Here is a 21,543-nt window from a genome sequence, read left to right as displayed (position 1 = left end):
TAGTTAAAAAACTTTGTGGAATTATTTAAAATGCATTTTGAACTTAAATTTGTAGTATGTGGTCTAGGTATATTTGTATGTTATTTTTATTATGGACTTCTACAAGAACAAGTTACAAGAGGAAAGTACTCTGCTGAAGTTACTTCTGAAAATGGCGAGAAAACTGTAATAAGTGAACGTTATACTTATGCATTAACTTTGGTATTTATTCAATGCTTTGTAAATTATTTGTTTGCTCGGGGGGTACTTTTTGTGCGACCAACTGAAGAAGATAAGACAGCAAAAGTTTATTATGCCAGTGTGGCTCTCACATACTTGTTAGCAATGGTATGCTCCAATATGGCTCTTCAATGGGTAGCATATCCGACCCAAGTATGATTTCATTATGTTAATTAAATAAGTTAAAATAAGTGTAAATGCACATAATTTTAGGTGGTTGGAAAAGCTGCCAAACCTATTCCTGTCTTAATTCTTGGAGTTTTATTGGGGAGGAAAAGTTATCCTTTCAGAAAGTATTTATTTACTTTTATGATAGTACTAGGTGTAATCCTTTTTATGTATAAGAATAAGAATAGTGGCTCTGCACTTGATGGGGGGTTTGGTTTAGGTGAAATATTAATATTACTTTCCTTGACAATGGATGGACTGATTGGAGCTATACAAGTAAATTTTTCTAATAATAATAATTTTTTATATTTATTCTATTTTTTTATAGGAGAGAATGCGTGCTGGATCTAATCCAAAGCCAGAACAAATGATGCGAGGTATGAATGCATGGTCCTGCATTTATTTGATTCCTGCTATGATTTGGTCTGGAGAAATAACAAAATTTATTCAGTTTGTTTCAACTCACCCTGAGGTTTTAAAACATATAACATTATTAGCTATTGCTGGTGGAACTGGACAGTTGTTTATATTTTCTACTGTAAGTATATTTTTAGTAGTTAGACTATTGTTTCATTAATCAATTATAAATAAAGACTAATTAGGACAAAAGGAGACTGTGATGAGTAAAATAAAAAACAAGAAGTTTTTACTGTAGCACCATGATAATTGATTTGATTAATATTAGGCATTGATTATTAATATTCATTTCTTTTCCCTGATAAGATTATTCCAGAAGGTNTTTTTAATTATATTATTATAGGAGTTACTTTTTAATTTTGCCTTTTGAATATGTATGTAGTCCTTAACTCGATAACTGTTGCAAATCTTACTCATGGCAATTGTAATCGTAGTTTTATTTAAGTTTTGTTACTTTGTTTGCTATCTATAGTAAGTACCTTGTGATATCTCCTATTAGTACTTGTCTTTTGGGCAAAAGTCTTGTACAATTATTTTATGCATTGGGTTATGAAATAAAATAAATAAAAATAAAATAAACATGTAATGTAATTTTGTCTTTTTAAAATATGTACTCTGTAATATTCAGTAGGAACACAAAGCTACCTACTTACTTAATTTCATACTTTTGATAGTAAAATATATTCAAGTTTGTTTAAACGCACGTATTTTGATTAATCTTGATTTTTTGTAAAAATTATGTATTTTTTGCTCGTAAGAACATCTTTTTTTCCCCATTAGCCACGCGTAGGAAGTAATTTTTCCTTATTAGTGTGCAAAAACCAATTTACGATTTAATATGAACAATCACTTAATTAACTTACCTATTTATTTTAAAATACTTATTCTGTCCTATGAGCGTAAATATGATTTCCTATGAAAATGTTCACGGGCTTTTTAACTACCATATATAAATCTTAGGTATTTACGCAATAATTTGCATTTTAGCTGGGATTGAACGTTACTGTTACTTCAAATACAGACAACAGATTGGGTACAATTTTTAAAACAATTGATTAGGCTTACAATAATCGTTTTTATTAGAGCTCGGGAAATGAATTAAATAAAAAATGGTGGTTTCAGTTTAATAAAACATTGTTCACGCAGGCCGTCACGCGATTACCTTTTTTGGGTTCCCTAACATGAAGATTACTATGAAAATGCTTAATTAAAAATAAAAATTACCGAACCAAAATATTTTCCTGGATAATCTATGGCTGTTTTCGACGAATTAATTTTAATTTATTTGATTTTATTGTACATATCAAAAGATTAGAAAATTTAAGGTTTCTCAGCACTGATTTAGGAATTAGATATTAAAGGAACGGTAACCAAGCAGCTCGTGTTGGCTCCCGGGCGCAATCGCCGCAACCAACAAAGCATTGGTTGGTTGCTATCAGTCTTGGTGTGAATGTTGGCCGTAGTAACTGGTACGATTTTACTGTACGGTTACGTCATTGTTGCTGCAGTTCAGTGCCGAGGCAACTTGTTAATAATTTGTTATTAGCAGTTGTTGTAGTAGTGGTAAGCTGGTAGGCATTAGCGCAGGCTACGGTTAGCGGCGGCAGTTGTTAAGAAAAATTGTTAATGGTCGGATCCGCGATTTAATTCGGTATACGGACGTGCCGTAGTAAGTATTGACTTCGCAAAGTCGGATTGGGTAATATGTGATGAATTGAACTATCTCGATTAATAAAGAACATTTTTTGTTCGTGACATTTGCAGTCTTCATGATTTTCATACCTCTTCATTTGAAAAGGTTTGTTAATCCATTTTATTCTTTTAATTTTTAAAGTCAAAAGTCAAAGTGATCATACATCCAAATAATTTTTGTATAAATAGCTAAATTTTAAGCAATGCTGAAAAAATCAGTCTACTTTAAGGATACTGAATTAAGGTTACCAAAAGGAATGTAATTAAAGGGAAATAATTAAAAAGTATGCAGTTTTTAACTATCCATAACAGCATATCTGCGAGTCCAGCTTTTTGCTACAGATATTGCTTCTTCTTCATCATTTTTCCACATGTTAGCTACATCATTGGCTAAAGGATCATCTGGATTTGGTGCACTTAATAAAGCTTGAATAGACAGAAGTACAGTGCGAATTTGTAGAGCAGGACTCCATTGATCTTTCAGAATATCCAAACAAATTCTACCTAATTTGTCTATGTTTGGATGATATATTTTTGTCAAAAATCTAACGGAAGGTGGACATAGTGGATAGTTTTCCGGTAAAAATAATTCTAATTTAAATAAGCCGCCCTCGTATGGGGAGCCTTTTGGACCTGCCATTATCACATGAAAATATCTACAATTATCCTCATCTGGGGTTGCACTTATGCCCGGCGGTGGGTCTTTTGAAAGGTTTTTAGTTTCAACTAATATCCTACGGCTCGTCATAACCTGCGAAAGCGGTGGAAACTTTTTTCTATTTATAGTTGTAATTTAAAATCTAATACATACATAAATTTTAAAGTAATTTTAAAATTCCAGAAACCTTACACAAGACTAAACATCATACTAAACGTACTAAACATCTCTCTTGAAGGTTATGTTCATTAGGTTCATGTCATAGATAGTTCATCTCTTGTTCATTGATTTCATCGATTTCGTAAATATTGTCCAAAATTATCTGTGAATATTATACGTATGTCTAATTATATGTAATCTTGTGGTTATTGAACTCTAGTAATTTAGGAATGGTTCATGTGAACTACAAGATAAGTCAGGGCAGATCAGTTGCTAATAATAATATTTTTTTTAAGTATTGTGGTATATACACAAATTGTAGAAAAACTTCGTCGATTGATATTTGAGAAAGGATTAAACAATAATATAAAAGCATAAAATAGAAAAGAAGACGAAATACAAACTACTTATTATTTAATTNTGTCCTACCATTCTATCTCTTCTTTTCTTATCGACTTCCCTAAAGATGCCTGTTCGCTTACCTTTTTCCAATACCTCCTCGTTTCTAACATATACTTCAAACATATATATGGACTCATTTCAGTGCCGGCCTTAAGGGAGCGCGAAGTTTAGCACCGCAGGAATGTACCAGATTTCGGGGGCGTTACTGTTGTCTAGTAGATTTTTTTTTAGTTTTGTTTTATCTGTGCGCCAGTGATCTTACTCCTTAAGCTTATATCTCAGACTGATACTGATTATTCATCGATATGATAGAACATAGTAAAATAATGAAAAATTGATATCATATTTTAGAAATCTAAACAATGCTGCCCTTCAAGAGACGCAGATTAAAATTTAATCTTTTAATAACCTTTCTTGAAAATAAATTTCTTTAACGTTTCTTTAACAAAAGTAACATGTACCTACTAAGTATTGTAGTACCTATATGTTATAAGTCTAATACATACAAAGCAATTTAATTATTAGTTTTATTATACAATGTTGATATCATAATTACATACATTTTCTCTCGATTTGACTTTACACATATAATATGTGTATGTATATATTTATCAAAATTTTGTTGATTGTAGAAGAGAAAACTATTCAAAATTAGTGAAAGAGAGGACAATAGAAAAGTTTCACCAAAATAATTTATTGTACTCGACAATATTGTTTCGATTTGATTTATTTGGCGAAACTTTTCTGTTATTTTTCGTTAATAATTTAGTTGGATATTTTATGTTTCACTAAAAATTGCACTTTTGAAAGTCGCATTTTTATTTTTTCGTTTTCAATTATGCTCCCCAATATTTCATATTTTTTAAACGCGCTTTAAGTTGATTTAGTGTTGTGCGGTGGTTAGTAGTAAGAGATGCAATTAAAATAATAAAGCGTAATTTTCAGAATATGTTTCTAGTCTTGTTGACGTTTGTTAAAATACTATTCAATTGTTTTTTGGATAATCCAGAGTATGTGTATCACCAAAAGTTTTTTTTGTCTTGTTTCATTCTTAAAAAGATTTGCCACTTGTTTTATTCATTGTTGGTAATACTTTGATTAATCATATTTATGAATGTCGACTTTTAAACAATGTTTTCGTTATTTTGTAACGAATATTAAGGAAAATTAAAAAATGTTTGAATTGTTTCATTTGTTTTACAAAATACAAACTTGATTTGTGTGAAAAACAGAATAACGAACTTTTATTTACTTTACTGTTTGTCATAAATGTTAATCTAATAATGTATTAAAACCTAATTTTAGTTTGAATTTCAATCAAACCTGTATACTTTATCTGACAGTCGAACTTCTATAATTTGAAATATTTTCTAGTTGGAATATTTTTTGTTCCCCTGATTTGCATATTGTCTTACATTTATTTCATACTCTTTAACTCTGATTTCTTTATTTTTCTAACTCGAGATTTAAGGGTTGATTTTACATCATCAGTTGTCTCATTAATTCAAGCGACAATCAGTGGCTCAAGTTTTTATGGTTGTTATGACTATGTATTTATAGCAACAATGTTGGGGAATGTACCTAACATTTTTGGTAATAGTTGTCAGTTCATCAGTAGAAATTTTTCTTAATTCGAAATTTTCTCCAATTCGAATATAATTGGTTGCATTTACGAGGCTCATGTTAGAAAAGTTTGACTGTATATCTATCAAAAAGAGTGCGGGACTATCGGCCACACAACCTATGAATGTGTGACTAATGATAAGACGAGCGCCATCACTATACGTGTTTTTTAAGAATTCTGATTTAAAAATTTCGAGTTTCGTAAATATCGTGTATATGTATATATTATGGTCATGAACAGGGGCGGCCTTAACCACTGCGACGCTCCGGGCGGGGAGATCTTTTCGAGGTCCTTGTCCTTGTGGAATTAGTTTTAATGATGGTACTTGGCGAGAAATACAAAGTTATTAATAAGTAGATTTAGAATATCAAAAAATTGTTTGTTTAAACTAATAAACGCAAAGATTATTGTTTAAAAGAATCAGGGATTTAGAAATGATGCTTGCAGTTTTTTNCTATTTGTGGTATTATCTAAAATAACCCCTGCTTACTAATTCAAACATTTTGACGAAATAAATAGACTCACCGGGGGGAGCTGGCTCCCCCTGCCCTCGCTGATCACTTCTGGATCTTCAACATTGCATCTAAAGCCGTTTGGGTCAATTTTGGTTTGCGTGCACGTTGTAGTAGTTTATTTTTTTTGCTTTCGGACGTTCGTCCATACAAAATATAGGGAAGTTCGGTTACAATGTTCGTAGTTTTCTTAAGTATCAGAAATTCAAAAATATTAGTATCATTAGTACCTAATATTTTCCTGAACGCGAGTCCCCTGCAAGAGCGAGGCTCCAGGCGGTTGCCCAGCTCGACACCCCCAAAGGCCGCCCCTGGTCATGAGTGATATCAAATAAAAGATATAGTAGTAGTAGTTTATTTTTTTTGCTTTCGGACGTTCGTCCATACAAAATATAGGAGAGTTCAGTTACATTGTTCATAAAAATTTTTCAATATTAAAAAAAATACGATAAATAAATAATTATATAAATCTGTGATTTACATATCAAAATCAGAATAAAAACGTGAAAGTTGGCATAATAGCAAAAGATGGTTCAATTAATTTTTTTCAAGACTTCAAAATCAATGTCATCATATCAACAATTTTGAAAATAACTGCAGGATTTTCGGAGTTTAGCAAATTTATGAGCATAGTTTCATTAACCGGGCCGTCGTCACATTCAAAAATTTGAAGTTTCAAAGTATAGAAATAAGGGCATTCATATATCAAATGTTCGAAGCTCGTCACAACATAGGAATCACAATTCAAACAGATTTCATCTTCACCTAAACAATATGATTCCGAACCATAAAAAAATGAACTTACATAATGACTTCTAAGGCGAGCTTGTGCGCACAGACGCATTGAGTTTAAAGGTGAGGTAAAAAGCACAAGAGCGAAAACGCGGTGTGATAAGAGATGGGTATAAACGTAGATTGGAAGAGTTCGTTTTGTTTGTTACATCTGTTTCGTATAGATATAGTGCGGCAAATGAAAGATATATACAATGTGGCACGGTACATACGACTAAAAATATGGGGATGTATTACCAAAGTAAGATTATGGTAGCGAGGCATCGGGAACCTTTATATTAGTAGGTATGAGTCTTTATCATTAGAAGGAGTTACTGTATGCATTAATGAAACATCCTGTTGAAAATCATTTGCATCCGATTTTTTTGTGTCGCTTTTTATCGAAGAAAATGTCTACAAGGGAAATGGCTACGTGGGACCGCGATTAGTTGTAAAAAAAAAAACTGCAGGACTGAAGGCAACACACTCAAGTGCTTCCGGGTTTTACACTTCGCCTCATTGTTGTTAGGTTGTTACCTCATTAGACCGAGAAGACAGGAAAAACGATACCTGATATACCTGCCGCAGTCTGCTCGAGTTCGTCGGAAATTGGCAGATCAGATTACGCACTTAGCGTGGATTGACGGTCAAGCCAAGATTGAAGATATTAAACATGTATCGTGAATGATTCAGGGTATTAACACCTTTCTTTTTTCGATAAATCTTGTTTGTCACTCATAATATCTCCCCTTGTTTACCTTATAGATTGGACCTTATTTTATTTTATTCATGCACGGAAAAATGACTTATTAATTTTTTTATTTTTTGATTTGTTTATTTATGTATTATCATTTCACGCCTTTACTGTTTTGCCGATCATCATTATAATTTTATTAATGTAAATGTATAATGTAATTAGAATGATAATCTAAAACGGTACTATTTGTTAAGGGTATTTTTTGGCCCCTTCTGGGCTGGAAAAAAGGTATCATTCCGATGTTATATTGGCTACTTTTCTTCGAAAAAATATCTACTATCGATTAATCACCATAAGGTCGTCAGTTTTAGCATTTCCTGAAAATTAAAAATCCCATTTGTGAACATTAATCTAATCTGGGTCTTCCCTGCCCCTTATTACTCCTGTTTCTGCTACCAATATGTTTCCAACTACTCCCAGAAGATGTCCTACCATTCTATCTCTTCTTTTCTTATCGACTTCCCTAAAGATGCCTGTTCGCTTACCTTTTTCCAATACCTCCTCGTTTCTAACATATACTTCAAACATATATATGGACTCATTTCAGTGCCGGCCTTAAGGGAGCGCGAAGTTTAGCACCGCAGGAATGTACCAGATTTCGGGGGCGTTACTGTTGTCTAGTAGATTTTTTTTTAGTTTTGTTTTATCTGTGCGCCAGTGATCTTACTCCTTAAGCTTATATCTCAGACTGATACTGATTATTCATCGATATGATAGAACATAGTAAAATAATGAAAAATTGATATCATATTTTAGAAATCTAAACAATGCTGCCCTTCAAGAGACGCAGATTAAAATTTAATCTTTTAATAACCTTTTTTGAATGTTCAAATTAACCGTTCGTGAGCACAGAAGTGATTTCTTTTTTCGTCTTCAATTTTTATGTTAACTAATCCGAATTTCAAAATTTTGATATATTTTTATTTCATCATCATCATAAGGTCGTCAGTCCTAAGACTGGTTGGACACGTAACTCCACTCTTTCCTATCCCTATTTGCGAACAGTAATCTAACCTAGGTCTACCGCTACCCCTCCTAACTCCTGTTTCTGCCTCTAATATGTCTCTGACTAGACCTTCATGCCTGAGAAGGTGTCCTACCAACCTATCTCGCCTATTCCTTATTGACTTCCCCTCTTCATTTCTAACCTTTTCTACGCACGTTATCCTCATCATTCGCCTATAACACCACATTTCGAAAGTTTCTAACCATTTCTTTTCCGCCGCGCTCCCTGTCCATGTTTCGCACCGGTACAATGCCGTGCTCCAAATATACACCTTTAACAACCTTTCTCGAATTTCTACATTAAATTTTTATTTAACAGGTTTAAACGGTAGTTTGTACACCTTATTATTTAAAGAAAATACAGAAACCCAAAAAATCGCAACCAACCATCAAAAAATGCTTTCCTATATATGTTTGTGAAATTATTTTTGGTAGGTATATATTATACTTACAAAATACAAACAGTATTATGAGTCTCAGGTATTTGTAGATATGAAACTACATTTCTTGAGCTACTTTAATAAGCTTTAGAATAATATATTATTTTCGGGCTCAAAACTGACCAAAAGTGGTCCTTGTCAATATTTCTTGTTATTTCAATTAAACTGAAGAATTCTCTTAACGTATTATGCGAACTTGAAACTTTTGTAAAATAGTTTTGTGTTAATGTTTTCTTTTGTTAGAAAAGTAGTAATTGTAAAACAAATCACGAGGTGTTCAGTACATGTCACCGCTAATAACGCATCACGTAAAATTGAACATAGGGAGTTGCTGCTACGTATTGGTATATATACGTATGTACATACATACAGTCGGACTTTCTTCTTCCGCTGACCCAGATGTTTTGTTTATATTCCTGCATCCGAAATTGTATTTAAATTACTTATACTTATGTGTGTCTCTGTCATACATGCAAATGTAATTTGTTGGAACACTTGATAACAGCCAACTAACTACAAATATGTTTTACCTAAGGAACGGACGTCCATTTGGAATATCATTTTAAAAATGCGAAACATAAACTGAATTTCAACAAAACAATCCTTAGACACTCCACGAATATTTGTCCCAAATTTCAAATTCTTACGGGTTAAGTTGTCTCTTGTCTCAAGTGAGTTACTTTAACACCTGATTTTTGTTCGTTTAGGGATGGAATATCTAAAAATTCCTCTTTAACAGAGCCTTACAATACTCGAGCAATTTTCATTCAAAACTTCAAAATCCTTAGGTCCACAGTTTTAGACTGTGCATTACCCTGTGTTAGTTACTTTAATTAACTGTAATGCAAATGTAAATGTAATTATCATAAGTTCCTCCTTAATGCATCCCTAAAAACTCAAATAATATCTAGGTTCAACACTTAGGGATTAAACTTGAAAAAATCCCCTTAGTGAATTATTAGAGTACCTACTGAAGGAATAATCCCTTCAAATTTCATATCTCTACGTCCGCCGATTTACACTGTCAGTCAGTCACGTTACTATAGGGTTCTTTTACAAAAAAAATATATATACGGGGACGGTTCAGCAGCTTTTCCAAACTTTTCTTGTATTGTGGCTTCGCGATGACACTTTGTGAAAGGCTATCTTTATTATATCTACTACGGTTTGGTAGCGGTCGGTGCGACGCGATTATTTTATTTATGAATGAATTTAATGATAGGAATTCGGGATATGCTGGAGCATCAAACATTTTGCAAGACTGTTTTTATTAATTATCCAATGTGGGATTTCAAGTGTCCCTACGGGATGGTCCTGCGGCAGGCGATGCGGGATATGTTGGAACATTAAACATATTGCACGACTAATTTTATTAATTATCTAATGTGGGGTAGTCCTGCGGCGGGCGGTTGGTTTCCTTAGCTGTGATGCAAAACATTGTTGAGCGGTGGGTAATCCTGTAAACATGTTTTTTCTTAGTGTTGAGCAAAGTTGGTCTTGGTCTTTCAGTTTTGGTCTTTAAATTAACAAGACTGCAACCAAGATCGCACGAACAAGACCAAGACTACAAGACTAAAATCAACGCCGAATATGCAAGATCAGGATCAAATACCCAAGATTAAACGAAAAATGGTTACTTCTGATGGATTTATGAGTTAAACTATTTGAAGCAACTTTAATATAATTTTTTGGTGGAACAAAACATTTTTAGTACATTTGAAATGAGGCTAAGAACGGGGCTTTATCAGCTAAACCAAAACGAAGATCTAGACTAGAAGTATTTGAGCAAAACCAACACCGAAAAGGCAAGACCAAGTCAATACCAAGACTGTGATAGTCTTGGTTTTGCTTTGCTTATCACTAGTTTTTTACCACTTTTAAAATTGATTGTGATACTCGCTAAGACATGCACTACTGAAAAAAAGGAAAGCAATAATTCGCAAGCATTTTGTAGGAAAAGTTGCTAACATTGCTAATTTATGTATTAGATATTACAAATCAATTTTTTTTTAATTTCTGAAAATTCGTCCATTATAAAATTTTACTAATTTTCTTAAAGGTTGCTTATAACGCGATTGGCCTTCAAAAAATGGGAGTGGTTTTCCTCATCCTATCTTGTTACACCTTTTTGCTTTGTGTGAGTTAGTACTTTACTTAAGCTCAAATTTTAAACAAAAAACGTAAAACGCAAGCAACAATATATGTATGTATTCATACATTAGCAGTAGTAATTATAGGTAAATTGCGATTCAAGATGCATACAAAAAAGCTTTCATTTTACCTAGTGAAAAACATATGCACATATATATGTAATACGCATAAATAAAATATCTCGCGTTTGAGTTTCGTTCACCAACAACAATTTTAATTTCGAATCTCAACTTTTATATAGTAAATTAGGCTAGCGGTATCTAAATTTAACATTTACAGTTGTCCGTAATTAACTTCTTTTCTCAAGTAGCGATACAGAAAGTGAGTTGTAAAATTGATAAAAAAAAAATAGTGAGAGCAAATTGCTTTTAAAATACGGCCTGTATGCCCATGCGTAAATGAACTGTATTGTATCCAATAGCTCAATTCGTCTAATTAACCTACTTTGACAAAACTGAACATCAAAATTTGACCATTTCGCTTTTCTCAAATTGAACAGTAGCTTTTTGGTTTGTTTATAGTGTTGCTATTAATTAAAAATAGAACAATAAAAGACATTCACACTGCTTCTTACAAATCGTCAGATATTGTTTCCCTGAATTTTTAAGTATATCTAGATATACGGTACAACTTATAAATTATTTTTCATATGTATGTACTGAAGTTACATTTTCCAAAAAATCTCAGCAACATTCCCACATTTCCACTTTAATTGAAAAACTAAAATCGACCTTGAGATTAGTCTGAAACTAAGTCGAAGGTCACCATCAAGTTCTTCCAATACCGAGCTGCATGGCCTAGAGGTTTAGAACATTGCTTAGCATTCGGAAAGATGCTGGTTTTATTCCGGGTCCGTCTGCCCTGGTCCAAGTGTTTCTGTGGTTTTCATGGATCACTTGAGCAAATGTTGGGGCAGTAATATTCCACAGATAATAATCTTTCATTTTCATCTGTCTTCATTTCGTTCGTCTCATCTTTTTTACCCGAACCACCATCGACCCATTCCCATGATTCCTGAAAGGAGGCTGAAGAGGGCATTCCTCCCTATTTTCCGACGTAATCCGGAGGGACTGCCCGCCCACCAGCATTAGTGACTGGTGGGAATGAAACACCCAAACGTTTTTTTTTTACTTTTTCCAAAACCAAATAGTTTTTGTACGGATTATTTCTCTAAATCGATAGCACCCTTGGAAAAAATTGTTAAGACTGCACTTTTTCTTAAGATTAACACAAACTTTAAATTTTTTAAGTTGATTTCTAATAACATTGAAGGTCATAGTGAACGTCAAATTTAAGATCACCACCAAGTTTTTGACAATTTTTATAAAAAATTTTTATAAAAACTAGATCCTGTAAGGTTTTCCAGTGTTTTCGGTATTTTTGAGATATTTTGTATTATATTTCAACAGGAATTACTGAAAATTACAACGTTTTCTTGGACTTATTTAACATTTTGGATATTTAAAGTTGAAATACTTACAAATTAACAATGAAAATGTAAATTAAACCTTAATAAAAACTCTATGTAATATGGTGAAGTTTAGTGATTATTACTCTTTGAAAAACGTTTTGAAAGGAAATGTAGTGAATATCTTTGAGTGGTCCAGAAGAGAATCATATTGTGGTATACTTTAAATTGGGGATGCTACTTATATAATATTGAAGTGAAACTTCTCTATAGACGGGGTATTACGATTTTCTGTCACGAAAAAGCGTTACGGTTGCGTGGAGCGGGTTGAGAGGCGGCAGCGGCGGAGGGAGAGACAGGCTAGCGACGGCGGAGAGAGGGCAACGGCTGTATTAGATGTATATAATGCGCAGCCGCGCGGAAAGCGGGGGGTCCGCTAGAGTCCCGGTGGCGTGTGCTGTGCTCAGCTGTTGTTTTCTACGTGGCTGAGCATCATTGCGGCTTGTGTAAAAACCAAATCATAATTTGCAGTAAACCTGTGAAAACGAAATGTGTGCTGGGACACATAGTAGAAGCGAAATTTCAACGGATAAGTGGAAAAACGAATGGCAACGGACAAGTGGAAAAACGAATCGCAACAAAATCTTTACTTGAAGTTTTACAGGCAGGTTTTCAAACTGGACAAGTACATTAACAATCTGCCCGTAAAACTTAAATAAAAATTTTATTGCGATTCATTTTCCACTTGTCCGTTGCCATTCGTTTTTCCGCTTGTCCGTTGAAGTTTCACTTCTACTATGTGTCCCAGCACACATTTCGTTTTATGTGGGTATCAAGATATTCTAACTCTAAATGTAGCTTTTCGATTTTTAAATCGCAACGATTTATTTAGTCACATATGCGCGCACTTACATTTACTAGCCTGATTACAAATGTCAAAACATAAATGTCGATTGTAACAATCAGCTTCCGTTGTTTATTTAATATTTTTTGATGTTGTTAATGGTTCATAAAATCGTAAGGACAAATTGTTTTATCGATTTGCGGTATTTGTAATTCATGTCTGATCATGGTAAATGTCCATTGTTAAAAAATTGTTCGAAACATTTCGTGACTTGTGCAATCACAACCTTGACTTCGCTTACTACTTTATAGGAGGAAATACTTCGCATATTTTATAAGTAATGAAAGAACGAAGTTTATTTGCAAAACATGCTTTTTTAGGAAGGAAATCTATTTGTATTTGCATCATAAGTTTTTTACAAACAATAGATTGCAAAGTATAGATGAATATTTATGTTGAAAAAAAAAATTCTTTACTGGCATTTTCCTGCAGCTTTATTGCTTGATATTTTTGGTTGCTTTAAGATTCTTCTCGTGATAACTCAAGTTTGATATTGAAGAGTGCCCATATTATATTAAAACGGAACATGTAGTAAAATTAATCATCATCATCAGCATCTTCATCATGACCCAGATTGTATGGTGATTATTTATTTGTTCGGTTTTATTTATATTTTATACAGGCGCCGATGAAAGGTACCAATTATTATGTTTAAATGTGTTTATAGGATTTGATTTATGCTGTGATTCCGTGTTCCTTTTATTTCTGTTTCTTGTTTTTTAATTATCTTGCATACGTGTAACATATATTTGAGTTACGTAAATTAATAGTTAGATTTTATTGGATGAAATTTTTATTGCAATGTTTCCAAGTTTTTATAGTTTTAATTATGGTGAATGACGAATAAACACACAAGAAAGATCAAGACAAAGACCGTAGCAGTTAGTATGCAAATCTAGAAGGAAGGTAAATTACAATGGATAAATCGATAGTTCTAAAAGAACATAACAAAACAAGTTTAAAAGAAGCAGTTTTATTTTCTGTAACGAATGACAAACTCTACAAAGCAAAAAAATAAATTCTATGTATAGAGGAATGTACTAATTCACTATTGCATAATATTTCTCGAAATTTTGTTTGGGAATGATATTGCTACAGTGCATTTCATATCAGTGTGGATGAAACTCAATCCTGTAGGAATTACTAAAATTTGGATTATTATTCATGCATCTATTAATAAAAGATCATCATCATAAGGTCATCAGTCCTAAGACTGGTTGGACACGTACCTCCACTCTTTCCTATCCTGAGCTAAACTTCGCATTTCCCTAAAACTAGAACAGCCCACATCCTTAACTATTTGCGAACAGTAATCTAATCTAGGTCTACCTCTACCCCTCCTAACTCCTGTTTCTGCCTCTAATATGTCTCTGACTAGACCTTCATGCCTGAGAAGGTGTCCTACCAACCTATCTCGCCTATTTTTTATTGACTTCCATAGAGTCCTCTGTTCTCCTATTCTTTCCAATACCTCTTCATTTCTAACCTTTTCTACCCACGATATCCTCATCATCCGCCTATAACACCACATTTCGAACGCTTCTAACCTTTTCTTTTCCGCCGCTCCCACTGTCCATGTTTCGCACCCGTACAACGCCGTGCTCCAAACATACACCTTTAACAACCTTTTTCGAATTTCTAAATTAACCGTTCGCGAGCATAGAAGTGACTTCTTTTTATTAAAGGCGACACGACCCTGCGCTATCCTCTGCTTTATATCCCTACTACTCCTTCCATCCTCACTTATCTGACTTCCTAGGTATCTAAAATCAGCCACTTCTTCTAATTTTTCGTCTCCTATCTTTATATTCGCTCTTTCCCTACTTTTTCTTCCCTTGCATATCAGTATTTTAGTTTTACTTTTATTTATTTTCATACAGTACTGATCTGTCAGTACCGCTTCCATTTTATTTAAAGCTATCTCTAGGTCCTCCTTGCTAGATGCTAATACTGCTATATCATCTGCAAATCTAAGCATACTAATCTTTTGCCCTTGCACATCTATCCCTACAGTTGTACTGTCTTTAATGATGTTGATGGCGTCTTCGATGTATAGATTAAAAAGTAGCGGTGACAGTGTGCATCCCTGTCTGACTCCCTTCCTAATATTTACTTCTCTACGTTGCATCTCTAGCTCTATAACTGCCTGTTGCTCTTTATACAAACTAAGTATCACTCTTCTATCTTTGTAATTCATCCCTACATTTTTAAGTATATTTAACATCTTGTCCCCTTTAACATTGGCAAAAGCTTTCTCTAAATCTACAAATCCTATGTACGCAGTCTTTCCTTTTTCTATCGTTTTCTCTATTGCTACCCGTAAAGCTAGAATGGCCTCCCGCGTTCCTCTATTTCTTCCAAATTGATCTTCCCCTAATAGTTCTTCCGCCCTTTTTAAATAAAGGATGTGTTAGGATTTTTACATATATCTTTGTATACTTAATATATATATAATTGTATTTGATAATAACATAACATAACATTTTACATTAAAATCCAAACAGCAATTTTTTACAGTGATATTTTAAGATTCGAACAATACTTACAATAATTAATTCTTTTGTTAATTTGTGCAATGTGCAGTTTCGCTTCATGACTGCAACTTGATTGTTAAGGACATTGATCTGTGTACATTGTACATATAAATATGGATGTACATATATGGTAGAACATAACGATATTTTGTTTTTTACTATAAATAAAAGAAAAAGCTGCAATTCTAAAATAATACATAATCTTTGATAACCTTACGATATTTTTTTGTTGATGAATGTTCTGGACTATACGATAAATTCACATTGGTTGTTATTTACAACTGATTGATGTATACATATTTATCAATTAAATGCTTAAGTGTATTAGTATGTATTGAAATACTAATGCGAATACAGTAAGTCCCCGCTTAACGCTGTTTCGTTTAGCGCTGTTTCAGTTTAGCGCTCTTTTATTTTAACCCAGGGATTCCTCGAAATTGTGCGCAAATACATATATACATAACAAATCCGAAACTGTGTAGTTGTGTTGAGCTCAAGGAATCAAGGAATTAACTGAGCAAGAAGAAAACAAAAATATTGATAGTAGTGATTTCGAAGAAGAGCAAAAAGAACTTTCGATGGCGTTCGTAAAAAGGAGTTTGACCACTATAACTGAAATTGTGGACCAATTAGTTGAAAATGATCCAAATTTTGACAGGAGTTCAAAAGCAAGACGGGGTGTTATAGATACTTTATCCACTTATCAACAACTTCTAACAGAACGCAAAAGGAAAACGCAAACTACATCAGATTCCTTCTTGACAAAAAGGCAGAAAATTGGAAACAGAATAGATTGAATGATCTGACTGAGTTTTATTTGTTTTTATAAGTATATTCGTTTATACTGTTTTTATTTTTGTAAGAAATAAATGCTTGGTTTTATTTTTATTAACAAAAAACACAATTATTAAATGTAATACCTAACCAATTTTCTATCCATCTTCCCCTAATCCCATTATTTACATGTTCAGATAACCTTGTTTAGCGCTGTTTCGCATTACGCTCTACTTTGATGGAACGTATCCCCTTACTGTAATATTTTATTTTTGTATGATATTATTTTCAGAAATGTATAATTATTTTAGGACACCTGTTGCTCACATTTCTCTTTATTTTTCTAACACAAATGTAATTTAAAAAGCATATTTTAAATTATTGTCAATAACGATGAGTTAAAAACTAACAACGCTACTACTTGCTGCATTTTTTTTATACATGCGAGCTTGTCATTAAAAAATATCGACAAAAAAATAGTTTGTAGTTAGTATATTTCAACCATGTGTTATGCAGCAATAGGAACAAGCAACAATTATTCCTAAGATATTCTTGTAGATCCCTTTTTTCCTTTCTTTTGTTTATAGGTAACATTAGGTTCGATTACTTCTGATTTCAATTTTTTCGAAGCTCGAAAACTGCCATGAAATAATTTTCGACGTAATATTCCCGTTTGGCATAGTGAACTGTGCAACATACCAAAATTTCAACGAGTACGTATATTAATCGAAAACTTCTTTACCAGACACCTAGTGGTTTAGTTTCACGCTTTATGAAATTGTGAAACAAATTTTCTAGTTTCCCTGATGGATTGAATTTAAATTGAGAATGGGTAGCTTGATTTTAATAAAATTTCGTTTACATAATTGCATTTTGTATTTGTATGTTTTCAGTCGTATGTAATTACATTGGTGAAAACGGTAATGGTGGCATTGAGTCCCGAAACATTTTATTAAATTTCAACTGTACGTATGCATAGATAATTGCGGTGCTTGATGAATTTGACATAGACGAGAGGAAGTTTTTCCCAAAAAGTAAACATTTGACCTCAAAAGTGTATCTTTTTGCATTTAGCTGGGTATAATTATGCATATGTATATTTAAAATTTTAAAAAATATACTTACGAAAAGTACCTACTCATTACACCTTGAAGCAAAGCGATTTTTTTAAAATTATATTTACTAGGTTCTACTGCATGTAAATACGTTTGTTTTTTAAACTTAATGCTTTTACTGTACGATATACGTATGTATAGATAACAACCTTCTTTTCCGTTATTTGAGATAGTAAAGTAACTTTTTGACAAGTAAATCGATAATTGTACTTTTTCCAGTGAAATTATTTATTTATTATAATAACCTTTTTCTTCGTATTCTATAAAAGGCCAGTTACACCTGTTTCCTGTTAGCCTTTGAATCAACCATAGCTATCAATTTATTACAGGTGTCAAATTTCCGTAATAAATAAATGAAATAATGATATCCTAGATAACTAATGCTTTTTCAAAAGAAATATCTAACAGGAAAAAACACCAATAATTTGTTCCTTACAAAACAAAATGTTTTAATAATTGTTTGGCCACACTGTGGTTCCTATAGATGGCAAGAATACAATAAACTAAAAAAAACTTTTGCTTTTTTCATTTCCACGAGATATTTGGGTGGAAAACCCTCTTCAGAATTCTCCTCTGTGAGTGTAGGTAGGTGATAATTGGGGAGAGAAAATTGAGGCGGACAAAAAGAGGATCGTAACGAAATCAAAAATTATTTGTGGAATACTACTGCCCTGGCATGTGCCTAAACCTAAATAATCTCAGGAAACCGTAGAAAAGGTGGGACCCGGGCAGTTGTAGGAAATGAACCCATGTATGTCCTCTCAAATGCTCGGTAACATTAAAACTTAGGTTCGTCAATACTGGACCATTGTTTAGCTGAACTTCAAGTGCCAAGGTTCGGTACATTAACCATTCGCCTTGGTCCTGTATTTGATATCCCATTATAGGTTCGCCAATACCGTATCATTGTTCGGCCAAACTTCAAGTACAAGGTTCGCTACAATAACGTTTCACCAAGTATCGTCCAGTACTGGACAACCAAGTATAGGTTCGTCAATACTGGACCAATGTTCTACCAATCATAAAGTGCCAAGGTTAGGTACATTAACGTGTTTCAGCATGTTTGGTTCAGTAGTGGGCAATAAAGTATAGCCTCGTCAATACTCGATTAAGCTTCAGTGCATTAATGTTTCTTCAAGTTTGATGAAGTACTGTGTAACCAAATATATTACGTTCGTCAATACTTGACGACTAATATTCGGCCAATCTTCCTGTTACAAGGTTCGGTACATTAACGTTTTGGCAAGTATCGTCCAGTACCGGACAACCAAGTATAGGTTCGTCAATACTGGATCAAATGTTCTACCAATCTTCAAGTGTCAAGGTTAGGTACATTAATGTTTCGGCATGTTTGGTCCAGTAGTGTGCAATCAAGTACAGGCTCGTCAATACTGGATTAAGCTTCAGTTCATTGATATTTCTTCAAGTTTGATCGAGTACTGTGCAATCAAGTATATTAGATTGATCAATATTTGACGATCAATATTCGGCCAATCTTTTCCTATGGCAAGATTCCGTACATTAACGTTTCGTCAACTATCGTCCAGTACCGGACAACCAAGTATAGGTTCGTCAATACTGGATCAAATGTTCTACCAATCTTCAAGTGTCAAGGTTAGGTACATTAATGTTTCGGCATGTTTGGTCCAGTAGTGGCCAATAAAGTATAGGCTCGTCAATACTGGATTAAGTTTCGGTATATTGTGTACTGTGCAATCAAGTATATTAGGTTCGCCAATACTTGACGACTAAAGTTCCTGTGACCAGGTTTAAGTGTCCAGGTCCGGTATATTAATGCTTCCCCAAGTTATTACAACTTCATCAATAGATGTTGTTGTTAAAATCAATAATTTCGGAAAAGTTAGGTGTGACAGCAGAAAAATTTTTTCCTCATTAAATTTGTAGAGGATAAAAATTAAATGAATTCTCACATTCATTTCACTTATAAGCTTTAATGGCTGTGTATGTTTGTTATTAAAGATAAGTACCTGCTCAAAAAGGCAAATATACCATTGTATAGCGTTAAATTGCATGTTAATTTCGTTTTGACGTCGAGCCAGAATTGTTACAACAGGTGGTTTGTTTTTCGTGGTTAATGTAACATCTGGATCTCACCAAGCACACCTTTTACTATTTTTCAAAATTTGTTTTCTTATTTAAATTTATGTTGAATAATTACGTAAACAATTACATTTTAATTGCATCTTTTACTTTTATCCGACAGTAACCAGTTTTTCAATTTCAATTTTTTTTCACTAACATTTAAAATGGATCTTCTGAGCTTCTTATTGCGAAAAGTTGTAGAGCATAAGAAGGTCTGTAAAAAAAATCCATCCATATATGTATTTGAAGTTCGCAAACAATTGATAAAATATGACTCTTATAGTCACAAACTGAATAAATACCAACTGGGCGATGTTGCTGGCACAGCTAGTAATAAAGTTAAATGTTTTTAGTGTAGCCTAACTGGAATTGTGCAGAGAAGAATAGAAAAAAGGGCGGATGAACTATTAGGGGAAAATCAATTTGGGTATAGAATAAATAGAAGAACACAGGATGACAAAGAAAACGATAGAAAAAGCGGTAGCACGTACATAATAGGATTCGTAGATGTAGAAAAAACTGGATAAATACCAAGCGGGTACAGCTAGAAATAAAGTTAAATGTCATCTAAATACTTGCTACTGTCTGTCTGCTTTTGTTTTTGACTCGGTTACTTAATGAGACGTAAAATTTCTGCCTGAACAAACTTTCTCTAACAAATAATCATCTTCGTTCCCATCGATCTTCTTTGAGTAAAGCGTACCCGACAAACGGAAGTTTATTTTCCTAATGGTCATGTTGCAGGAGGTAGCTACCTAAGTAATAAGTGGTTTAGTTATCTAGTTGCTCATGGTTTCTATTGTAGTTTCTTTGTATTCTCGATGCACTTGCTCATTTCATACTAATTTGCATCGAACCTGGTAATTAATAGTAATAGTGCTCACTCATCCTGTTGCTGCATCGGCCACAATTAATTACAGCAAAATACCACATGTTTAATGTATAATATGTAGATGGATGCGAAACTTGAGGGGGAACTAATGGGATACAATTAAACTTATATCTAATTAGAAATGTCAATATTCACGGTGTTATAGTACATTTCTCATGAAATGATGAAATTATATGACCTTCGAGTTTTAAAGCAGTGCTGCTCAAATTTAGAATAGTATGCGTTTGTTTTAACTGATCTATAGTCAATTTTTTGCGACCCCTTCCAAATATTTCTCGCTACCTTCCTGGGGTCGCAACCTCCTCTTTGAGAATCACTCTTTTAAAGTGTTTAACGTACACGTATAGAATGGTAAGATTTATAAAAAAAGATTAACCCTGTAAGAGACTGGTGCCGTAGAATTGTAAAAAATTAGCAGAATTGTGAAAAATAAAATTTAATTATTTGAGTAATAATTAAGAGTAGCTAATGACCTTTATTTGAAATACATATGAATGTAATTCAATTTTGAATATAAATAATGGTTTATACTTTAAATGCCTTTTTTAAATAATAACTTCTGCCTATTTGAAAAGTGGCAGTTTTAAAATAAAAAATAATGGGTCTGTCTAAAACAGTTTTTGTAGAAAAGTTTGACATTTTTTCTTTCGAATAAATTAGGTTAAATGAACCAGTGTTCCATATTTGATATACGAGGGTGGATTGATAAGTTTCCGGCCTAACCAAGAGATGACGCCACTAGGCCTACCTTGAGGTGACATTCTATAGTACCATCCTTGGATAGCTTGTAGCTATAGTTTCAGCCCGATCTCCTTGCTAGTGTAGGTTTGACAGCACG

The 21,543-nt window shown here is 33.2% G+C and overlaps 3 protein-coding genes across 4 annotated transcripts in view; 2 read left to right on the top strand and 1 right to left on the bottom strand.

Moving 5' to 3' along the window:
- Window positions 1-30: 30 nt before the first annotated feature.
- On the top strand, window positions 31-1,017 carry LOC108732889 (solute carrier family 35 member B1 homolog). The gene is made up of 3 exons (XM_018463885.2): window positions 31-372; window positions 433-663; window positions 716-1,017. Exons 1-3 carry the CDS (start codon window positions 31-33, stop codon window positions 962-964), a joined length of 822 nt encoding a protein of 273 aa, XP_018319387.2. The 3' UTR covers window positions 965-1,017.
- Window positions 1,018-2,279: 1,262 nt separating this feature from the next.
- LOC108732859 (transmembrane protein 198) overlaps window positions 2,280-21,543 on the top strand; it is a 154,052-nt gene continuing 134,788 nt past the window's right edge. The window contains exon 1 of one of the 2 annotated variants that reach the window (XM_025976982.1): window positions 2,280-2,602. The gene's annotated coding sequence lies outside the window, so the exon portion shown is untranslated. The remainder of the gene's footprint in view (window positions 2,603-21,543) is intronic. The other variant, XM_025976983.1, reaches the window with a different exon arrangement.
- Window positions 2,663-3,412, bottom strand: LOC108732884 (ubiquitin-conjugating enzyme E2 N-like). Its single transcript, XM_018463878.1, has 2 exons — window positions 3,308-3,412; window positions 2,663-3,247 (listed from the first exon to the last, which is right to left on the bottom strand). The coding sequence occupies exon 2, from the start codon at window positions 3,242-3,244 to the stop codon at window positions 2,792-2,794; it is 453 nt and encodes a 150-aa protein (XP_018319380.1). The 5' UTR covers window positions 3,245-3,247; window positions 3,308-3,412; the 3' UTR covers window positions 2,663-2,791.

The sequence above is a fragment of the Agrilus planipennis genome, unplaced genomic scaffold, assembly GCF_000699045.2.
Source record: "Agrilus planipennis isolate EAB-ADULT unplaced genomic scaffold, Apla_2.0 scaffold31, whole genome shotgun sequence".
Classification (NCBI taxonomy): domain Eukaryota; kingdom Metazoa; phylum Arthropoda; class Insecta; order Coleoptera; family Buprestidae; genus Agrilus; species Agrilus planipennis.
The sequence above is the reverse complement of the archived record's forward strand: the minus strand, read 5'-3'. Positions and strand labels throughout refer to the sequence as shown.

Bases quoted from the DNA above. Each gene is read 5' to 3' on its own strand.
- LOC108732884 (XM_018463878.1), bottom strand. From the start codon at position 3,244: ATGACGAGCCGTAGGATATTAGTTGAAACTAAAAACCTTTCAAAAGAC.
- LOC108732889 (XM_018463885.2), top strand. From the start codon at position 31: ATGCATTTTGAACTTAAATTTGTAGTATGTGGTCTAGGTATATTTGTA. The intron at 373-432 runs GTATGATTTCAT...ACATAATTTTAG, and splicing joins GGGTAGCATATCCGACCCAA to GTGGTTGGAAAAGCTGCCAA. The intron at 664-715 runs GTAAATTTTTCT...ATTTTTTTATAG, and splicing joins GACTGATTGGAGCTATACAA to GAGAGAATGCGTGCTGGATC.